This window comes from Dysidea avara, chromosome 12 (assembly GCF_963678975.1).
Source record: "Dysidea avara chromosome 12, odDysAvar1.4, whole genome shotgun sequence".
Classification (NCBI taxonomy): Eukaryota; Metazoa; Porifera; class Demospongiae; order Dictyoceratida; family Dysideidae; genus Dysidea; species Dysidea avara.
In genome coordinates this window covers 24,940,583-24,950,638 of record NC_089283.1, presented here as the reverse complement: position 1 = coordinate 24,950,638, position 10,056 = coordinate 24,940,583, and the positions used below count along the sequence as shown (strand labels likewise).

General features: G+C 39.4%; 1 protein-coding gene across 3 annotated transcripts; it reads right to left on the bottom strand.

Moving 5' to 3' along the window:
* Nucleotides 1-1,374: 1,374 nt before the first annotated feature.
* Nucleotides 1,375-10,001, bottom strand: LOC136240473 (TNF receptor-associated factor 2-like). 3 transcript variants are annotated; one of them, XM_066031462.1, is made up of 5 exons: nucleotides 9,755-10,001; nucleotides 5,809-5,991; nucleotides 5,068-5,241; nucleotides 4,860-5,001; nucleotides 1,375-4,203 (listed from the first exon to the last, which is right to left on the bottom strand). In XM_066031462.1, exon 5 carries the CDS (start codon nucleotides 3,389-3,391, stop codon nucleotides 1,556-1,558), a length of 1,836 nt encoding a protein of 611 aa, XP_065887534.1. In that variant the 5' UTR covers nucleotides 3,392-4,203; nucleotides 4,860-5,001; nucleotides 5,068-5,241; nucleotides 5,809-5,991; nucleotides 9,755-10,001; the 3' UTR covers nucleotides 1,375-1,555. The 3 variants fall into 3 exon arrangements, with proteins under 3 accessions (XP_065887534.1, XP_065887532.1, XP_065887533.1); XM_066031460.1 differs by having other exon boundaries at nucleotides 5,068-5,991; XM_066031461.1 differs by lacking the exon at nucleotides 9,755-10,001 and having other exon boundaries at nucleotides 5,068-9,747.
* Between the last annotated feature and the right edge of the window lie 55 nt (nucleotides 10,002-10,056).

Genomic DNA, 10,056 nt, shown 5'->3' with positions numbered 1-10,056 from the left:
TTTTCAGTGACGGTTACCAACTCACAGGACTTCAAACATGCCTACGCATACAAATCGACAGCCTCAGAACATTACAGGTGTAGTTAAAGAACTGCGCATACTGACACAATATTAGCGCATGACGCTTTGCATTGCAAGAACTTGGAAAACCGCAGTACCCGATATTGCGCGCGTTTTATTATTCAAAACACGCGCATACTCAAACCGCGCATGGCCGGTTGTTGCAAAGACAATGCAATTTTCTGTAAGAAGTATGCGGGCGGTGGATGAGAAACTAATAATCACCAAATAGGGGCCTAAAGCAATTTCTAGCACAATATACTCTTACTCTGTTTCATCAGTAGAACTTTTATAATATGAGCCCTCGATTATTCCGAAAGAAAGTGACTGTTCTATTAGAGTATTTAGTCAACAACAGCTATAGGTGTATGTTCTATTAGAGAAGTTGAACAGAACATGAATGGTCTCATCTATCTGAACAAGTTCACTATCTGAACACTTTTGTCACTAACACAGAGTTAGTCAGATAATGGAGGTCCCATTGTATTCATTTCAATAATCACAAAAACACGTTTTCAGTCAAGCAGAGCTACCACAAGGCTACATATGTTAGTTACTTTAAAGAAGACACACTTAACCAACAAAACACTATTAAAATTATTTAAAGGTATACAAAGATCAAGGATGGACTTTTAGTATAGCAATAGTATATTTTACAGGATTACAATAACAGATGATAATAGACTATTATAAGTTGTACTGACTGAGGGTCTGATAGCTTTGTAACCTTCCAAAGTTTCTTATGACATCTTACAAACTTACTGGACAGCTGAGGAAGATGTGTAGAAATTGCCTCAGTCTCACATTTAGTAGCAGAAAACGTGAGGGACTATCAGTACAGTGGTGAGGAAGCTGTGGTAGGGAAGGAGTAAGTGATGATGACTATAGCTAGGGTATACTAAGATGGTGACTGGCCTGTAGAGACAATCCAGGAGATTACAGTGGAGTAGTTCAAATGATGACACACTGGAGTTGGGCTCTAACATGTAGTGTAGTTCTCTCAGTGCTTGTAATGATGTTGGTAACTATTGGGACACACATATGCATGCATATACACTTGTACACTAGATGTACACTACACACACTACTTAAAATAATAGTTGGGCTTTAGCCTTCTCACAGGTCCCTAGTGGGATAGTATTTAATAAAAAAGACATCTGGCAAGCACAGCAAATCAGCATCTGCATTCAAACATTTGCAAGTTAATAATTATGCCATCTGGATCATGTGAGCAATCCATCATCATAAATAAAGTTACTCACAGTGTACCATGCAGAGTTGTCAACAAGGCCATAAAACCCACACTATTACTGATTTGAAAGAAAAAACAGAAGACATTAATATTGTCCACATAATAACAGTATCAACATTCACCATTACTGTACATTATTCCAGCTAGTCTAGTTTATAGTCTACTTGAAGGAAGATACTATCATCTTTTATATACTGACATGTGGGAGTGATCCTCAGGAGGTGTTCATTGGAAATGAACTGATCAGTGTACCATAATTATGGAATAATAGTAACTTCTCTCCCCACTAGTGATCCTCTCATGAGCATCACCCTTATGTCTCCCATTCCCTAAATGATGTTCACTGTTACTGATCTGGTTCAATAACTTCATCTCACAATGTCCCTTCAGTGGCCACCTTAACTGATCATCATATGGACCCTTCATGAGGAACAGGTGCACTGTCAAGTAACCACTTCTAGTGCTCCAGCCACCAACATCAACTAACAAACACATTTTGTATCCCTTGTGATGAGTATAGAATGAGTCACTGTACCACTTAACTTTATCACTCTTCTTCTTGGTATACTCTGACACCTTCACAATCACTGGAACAACTTGATCACCTGATGATATCTTTGATGCCATTAAAACAATATCCATACCCCAAGTGATCAGTAATAACTTGTCTATTTGTTGTGTTTTCTGCTTTAAGTTAGTTTCCAGTTCAGTGATTCTCTTCTGAGCAGCAGTTTCAATCTTGGTGATCTTTGTTTGGAATTTGGTCTCCAGTTTAGCTAGTACCTCATCAGTATTGGCAGCTAGTGTGATGTGTTCCTTTTCAGCTTTTGCAAGATTTTGACAAGTTGTGGCTAGTTGTTGTTTTGTAGTGTTAAGATCTCTTTGTGTGTTAGTGAGTTTTTGAGTGAGTTCACCTTTTGTATTCTTTGCTTCTTGTTTAGTTACTGCAAGTTGTTGAGTAAGATTATCCTTTGTCTTCCTGGCCTCTTCTTGGGTAGACTTCAAATCAGCTTTAGTATCAGCTAGTTCTTTTAGTGCATCAGCAAAAGACTTTGTCATTTCTGCAAGCTCACCTTTTGTTCCTTCCTGTGTAGTTTGGAGGTTTTCCTTGGTTAAGCACAAGTGTTCTCCCATCTTCTCCTTGTTGTGTTTCTTCTGATCCTTACGAGCCATCCTCTCCTCGCAACCTACCATGTGATACTCACACTGGATTAGCTCCAGTGGGCACATCTTCATGTGTTCTTCTACATCATCTCTTGGGACACTACCAACCTTACACTTGTTGGGACAGGCTATGGGGAACTTGGGACACTGTTCCTTGTGTTCACCCTCAATAAACTGATGTTCTCCTGTAATGTGGCAATACTGACAGTCAATCTTGAGACGTGGACACTCCATCTTGGCATGGATGGTTAGGTATTGTCGTTGTAAGGTCATTCCACAATCATTAGGACAAGTAACTACTTCAAGTGGACACATCTTCCTGTGTTCATCCATATCCTCACGAGGTATGTTATCAGCTTCACACTTGTTGGGACAAACTATGGGGAATTTGGGACACCGTTCATTGTGTTCGCCCTCAATAAACTGATGTTCTCCTGTAATGTGGCAATACTGACAGTCAACCTTACGACGGACACAGTCATCCTCAACATGACCAGTCAGATATTGTCGTTGTAAACACTTTCCACAATCATTGGAGCATGTCACATCTTCAAATTGACAACCATCACTGTTTCCAAGTTGATTGATGATGTCATTCACTTCACCCTGCCACTCACATCCTTTCTCCTTGTTAGTACAGGACACATGGAGTTTTTTAACAGTTCGATCAACTTGCTTGTTGGGAAATGTAACAAATTCTTCACTGTAGCAAGTTGGACAAACATCAGTGACTCGGTCAGTGTTGGTAGCTTTCTTTGCAAGTTCAAGACATGACTTACAAAATGTGTGACCGCAACACCCACTAAGATAAGCCTCTCTACTCGGGTACTGACAAATCTTACACACTAACATATCCAAAGGAGGTTCTAGGAAATGATAATCGTACCCCCCCAGGCTCTGGGGTTTAACCGCCATTTTGTAGCCAAGTGGATGTGGCGCCGGCGGCGGTGACTCCGGAACAAGATACTATTACCGCCAATCGTATGTACTACTTTCTTGTTTACATGGTGAGTCCGGCTCTCAAGAGTTAGATCGTCGTGATGATGTTACCGTGCCCGCTGGGGTGGCGTACTATTGCTGACAACCAACAAATTTTTCAGCAAAAAAAAAAAACAACCAAAAACTAAGTGGATATTTAGCCGGCCACCGGCTAAACATTCAGAAACATATTTAGCCTTAGACTCTGTTTAGGCTGTTTTGGGTGGGTAATAAATCAGTCGAAACGCAAGTGGCAAAATTATGCTTTTTTACGCGTATTTAATTGCACGGCTTTTCCCGCGAAGGCACCAGCGGTAATTGTTTTCACACGCTTGTAACTTCCTGCTGTGACGCTACACATAATTATCCAATGGAATACGAAATAATACGTCAGCTGCCTTTTCCACAGTAACCAAACCAGGCAGCTGGAATATGTTAGCAACGAAATAGAGACCGCAGAATGAACCAGGTGAGTATTAACAGTGGTTTTGCATGTAGTACAAATCTGTTTCAAACCATACTTGTGTTGTTAATCCATTTAGTTAAAGAAACAAAGGCTTATGCTTGAAAATAAAGCTTTAAGATGTTGTGCACCGTAGCCAGATTCGTTAATTATTTACAAGACTATTTTAACACATATTTTTAATCAACAATTTTAAATTTAGTCATCAGGTGGAGACTCCTTGTGCCAGAATTCTGCTATCACTGCTCCTGAGTCAGCTGAAGAGGAGACCTCACAGTGCTGTGTCCTGTGTGGAAACAGAGTTAGTCAAAAATTAAGGTATATCAATGTAGGGGCTACAGAAAGAGTTTTTTAGTAAACACCTTGGTAAACACCTACCCGAAGATAGCAATATTTGTAAAAAACATTGGATAGAAGCAAAACGCTACAATGACATTCCCCACTATACCCCAAAATGGAAAAATAGTATACAGACATCTTCTAAATCCTGTATACACCCTGCTTGCACCAACAAGTTAAGTGATAAACTCATCAAGCCTGCTTTTGCTAACATAAGTGAACTTGAGGAAATGCTTGGGGTACAGTCATCATTCGGTACTCCATTCCTCCTGTGCCCAAGCTGCTATAGTAAAGTTTATCATGAGCTAAATCATCCACAAAACTGCTCCTCTTGTGGAGCTACACCTAAACCTTGTCAGAAGCTTTATCGTCACAGTCCCAACCCTGTAGTAGTTTCAAAATACATTACAGACACAACTGGAACTGACACTGTTATATCACCAGATGACTATATTTGTACTAGCTGTTATAACACACACTGCACTATTGTTAAGTCCACAGATTGTAAACCAAATTGTAAACCAAACGGGTCAGATGAAATGTTACAAAAATCTATCAAGGAATGGGAGCTACAAAGGAAGATAGCAAAACTGATCATCTTACCAAAGCCATAGTTTCATCTGTGATATATGTAGCCCAGCACTTATTGGTCCAGAAGGCCCTTTTACTTCCATGGGTATGTCAAGTGTTTCTTAATGTTTATGGTATTCAGCCCTCTGAGGACACCAATACTGTTCAAGTTACCCTAGACGTGGGAGATAGCAGTGTGAAATTTACTTCTCGTTGGCTACTACACCAACTAATCACTCACCTTGATGGTTACATGATTCACAAGTGTGTTCACAAGAAACTTGGGACTGTATTGTATCGTTAAGGGGGAGATGTCATAGTTGCATTGTCTTGGGCACTCAGTGCATCACAACCCCCAAATCAGTTCTTATCTGAACCTGAAATCCAATGTCAAATACCAGACGTAGACACAACACTAAAGGAAGCAAGCATCATTGTCAATAATTTATTACATGAAGAAATAAAGAAGTCATCTCATTCACAACCATCTCCCAGCTGTGCGTTACTTAACATTAATGAAGAGTTAAATAATATCAATCCTCTATTACTTCAATTTTTAACATCTATAACAACTACAGTTAGAGATAGAGAGACCACCAATGTTACAGAACACATTTAAAAAAATCGATTATTTTTCAACTCAAGTTCTGCACAAATCCCAAGAAGCCTACACCAATCCACGATCCGATTGCTGATGTTGTAGAAGTTTGTGGAGGGTCACGGCTACTAATTAGTATTCTAAACAGACTAGGGTGTGTCTCCTCTCCAGATACCCATGATAGATTCGTAACTCAGCATGCTATAGCTCAACGTCAATCTAAAATCTGGGATGAAATCCCAAACAATAGATTTACAATAGCCTCTGTTGATAAATTCGACATGCTGCAAAGTTATGCAGCAGTTTATTGTGGCAACCAACATAGGAGTTATCATGGCACTACACTACAGCTAGTACAACCAGATCCAGACAATTTAGTGTTACCATCTATAGCAACCAGTTCATCAGAAGGTACTGCAACACCAAGTGCCCCTTGCAAAACAACCACTGACAGTTCTCCACCAATAACATCATCCAGTCAACAACATGCATCTTCTGATAGCCATCACAAAATGGGACCCAAGCGTCCAAGAACTGTTGAAGTTCACTCCTTAGCATCAGGTCTCACTACAAACAACACAATACAAACTTCACAAGTATACATGGAAACAACAGCAACAACATTAGCATTTAACCATTTTCTACAGACCAGTACTGAACTTAATGAAAAAAATTACTTACATGATCTATTATTTTCTTATGTCCTTCAAAAGCATACCTTACACTATCAGACAAGCCAATTCCCATCAAAAGCAACTTTTTGTGAATTCAGATTTTTTTTAGAGGACAATAACAACTGTGGTCATCAACACCCATCAACAGTACATTACATGGAACTAATAAATGAAAACCCGGATAGTATGGAAACCATGACACTGGTAGCAGAGGACTTGCTTGACAAATTTGATAATGTACAGAATGGATACGTGCTTTTAGTAGGTGACGGAAAAACATATAAACATCTTATGAACATTAAAAAACAGTATAGTACAGCCCTTCAAAAGCTGTTAGAGATTGGCATATTTTAAAAAATTATCAACCAATTCTTATTAAAATTTATTATGCTGCTGGTCTGAAGGAGATAGCCAGTAATGCAGGGTACCATGGTAGTACATTAAAATCTATAGAACAATGCTCTAACTTTAAACGTACGCACTACTTTCTCATGCAAGCATGGGAAGCCCTTTACAGAGAAATGTTGCATACTTACCTTAGTAACTCCAGCAACACCATCACTATGGATGCTAGCTGTATCCTGTTGTCTAGTATACAAGAAAAGAGATCACCACAACACATGGTGAAACAAACATCTGAATTAGTGAAAGACAGCCATACTAATAAAGGTTTCAAGGATTTCGTAGAAAGGATGAGTGAAGTTGATCAGACATGGAAGTTTTGGGCCCAGTTTGTCTTTAGAGATTGCTTCTCCTACGTTAGCCTCTACTTGGCTGTACAAAGTAGCAACTGGAAATTACGTGTAGCAAGTCTGAAACAGATGGTTCCTATATTTTCAGCTTTCGATAGAGACTACTATGCTCACATTATCCCACACCACTTAGCTGAGATTCAATGCTACCCACCAATTGTTCTAACCTGTCTGGAGAAAGAAGGCTTTACAGTAAATCTCACCAGACAGCAACAGTGGGCAGTAGCATTGGATGAAGCGCACGAGATGTGCATCAACAAGGACTTAAAGACTGTTGTTGTTCATCCAACAGAATCATACTTGCAGAAAACAAGTTTGTTTTTCAATGATCGCATTATACTGTACAAGAACCTATTACATCAACTATTTCCTCCACAGTCAGGTAGCCACATACATCCATCAGAAATACTAGATAGTTCTCCTCAGACTTACAGGTGCGAAGAGAACATCATGGAAATGTGTAATTTGATTATTTCTAAAAGTTTATTTCCTGCCAGCCAATGCAACAACAGAGGTTTACTGAATGTATTTACAGGCCAGCCAGCTACTAATGAGCAAACCAGTGACATGCTTTCATTCTATCAAATCGGTGAACAATCATATCAAAATTACGTCAAATATCACATATTGCAAACGTCTGGTATAAAAACACCTTTACGACAACACAGATTGATAACAATGTCAACTAAACCAAAAAAAGCTTGCGGTACTGACAATGAAAGAGAAATGAAGCAGAAACTCACATGTCTGCAGCGGAAACTTGTTTGGGTAAAACATAAACATCAGCCATATATCACATCTGAAGAACAGTATTCAGAATTACCTAGAGCACTGTGTGATGAAGATGGCAATCCACACAAGGGGAACAAGAGCAAATGGACAGACAAGCTATCTACTCGCTATCAGAAGGCAAGTCCACCAGTATTTACAACCACCTTACCTGTAACACCACAAGTTGTTATTATAGATGCTATGTTCATCATTAATACACGACCACTACGTCAAACCAAAACATTTTCTGACTATGCCTGTTTCTTGTTTGAACAGTTTGTCACCCAATACTTTAGAGCTGGAATACAAGAAGTACACCTTGTGTTTGATAACCACATAGGCATGCTTTCAATCCTAAACAGTCCGAGCACAGAAAGCGATATTCACAGAATAGCAGTAATCACCAACATGGTTCATTCACTCCTACCACAAATATCCCTAGTAATTGGCAAGAAAACCTCCAGTGCCAGCAATGTAAACGTTTGATAGTTGAAGCTATTGGGCTTTCTCTGTTGCAACATGGACGTTTCTTACTTAAGGGCAACCAACGTTTAGTTATGGCTGGGTGTATTTCAGGCTTAGGTGAGAATAACGCATGGCTATTACATGCAGCAGAATTGACAGTAGAACAGCCAGAGGAATACTATTCGAACGCTGAAGAAGCTGACAACAGAATCTGGCGACATGCTGTGCAATGTCATGCCAATGTTATTCTCATTTATTCTCCAGACACGGATGTGTACAATATCGGGCTAAGTCATTTAAGCCAACATCCCAATACTACCTACGTTATCCAATTAAACATGCCACACAGTGATGAAAAGAGGTACATCAACATTAACAATTTAAAGTTAGCACTAACAAGAGACTCTGACCTTGGCAATCTACCTCAAGGAAATGAATTATGTCAAATATTACAATCTTTGTTTATTAGCACAGGGTGTGACTACATTTCCTACCTCAAGTTTATAGGGAAGGCGACTGTCTTGTACAACTTTTTTCAGTTTGCATCATTTATTTGTGGTCAAAACATGCTAGGGTGTTTACACCAGACATCTGATGACAAACACTATGGTTTTTTTTGTCATTTATTACACTTGTTGGGACATGTTTTTTATGAAGCATGCTACAGGTTTTGCAGCACTGAAAGGCCATAAAACACCACTACATTTGTTTAATTCAATAGATCCCACACTACAGCCAGAGGAGCAGCATCAAATGTGGTTGAACAGTATCAGAGAAGTTGTGAGTGACAGAGTCATAATTGAGGAGGACAGGGTGCCGACCATCACATCACTTTGGCGACACTGGCTCAGATGCTGCTGGGTGAGTCAGATGTGGCAGAATTCTAGCAAAACAGACATGTTTGCATCACTTGCATCTCCACAAGACAGTGGGTGGTTAGTCCAAGAAGATGGTAAGTACGTATTTGATTGGGAAGCAATTGAGGTCTGACAAATGATCAAAGACAATATAGAATTCCTAACAAATGGGTGTAGCTGCAAAAAAGGCTACAAAACTCAGAGATGTGGCTGTAGAAAGAGACAACGAAGCTGTGGACCAGGATGTTTGTGCCAGGGATGCACCAATTTGAATATCCCCAAACCACCACCAGATGATAGTACTGAATCAGAATAATCTGAAGATGAGCCACAATGTGAAAGTGATGAGTGTGAGCTATATGAAGAGGAGGCAGTAGGAGGTCATAACAGAGGATTTATTTTTAGATAGATATGATATTGTATAATAGAAACAACTAATCACATACAGTGTGTATAATTATTAGCATGACTACCATGTGTGGGATAAGGAAATTAATGCTAACCCCACTTTTGATAAATGTCTGCTTTTGTTACAAGAACAAACATACAGCTATGGGGAAGGCTACAGTGTAACCACTCTATAAATAACGGACAGTTTGGGAGGCAGAATTCCAGGCCTAAATTTGCTGCAATAGGTGTTTTTCTCCTTCAGCGGCAAAACATGTATTGACTGGACCAATATCTTTATATTGTCTCCTTTGTTAAGGGAGGTTCCACTGTATCATGCAACACCAGCTGCAATAAGTGAGTACAAATTTGTTTCATAGTAGTAAACGCCTTCATACAGCTTCTAAACATACTACATACAAACCTTTTCACTTTCGTAGACTTGGATTTTGTGCACTCTTCTTACTTTATCCACAGCAAAGCGAAATCGGGAGCAGTTCAATTCTACCACGGAAGCATTTTCAACCTGCACGATTCAAGATTAAAAAAACTGCATAGCTATCTTCATAAATCATCTCTTGAAGTATTTTTGTTCGAAAACAAGCTAGAAGCTCAGTGGTTGAAAGGCATTTTTCTCATCCGCGTGACACGTCTCGAACGCCATTTTAGACTTCTCGTAAATTGCGCGTGCAATTAAAAACTCCCGTTTTTTTACGGTTGCGTCCC

Excerpts from the sequence above, each read along its gene's own strand:
- LOC136240473 (XM_066031460.1), bottom strand. The coding sequence starts at position 3,391 with ATGGCGGTTAAACCCCAGAGCCTGGGGGGGTACGATTATCATTTCCTA.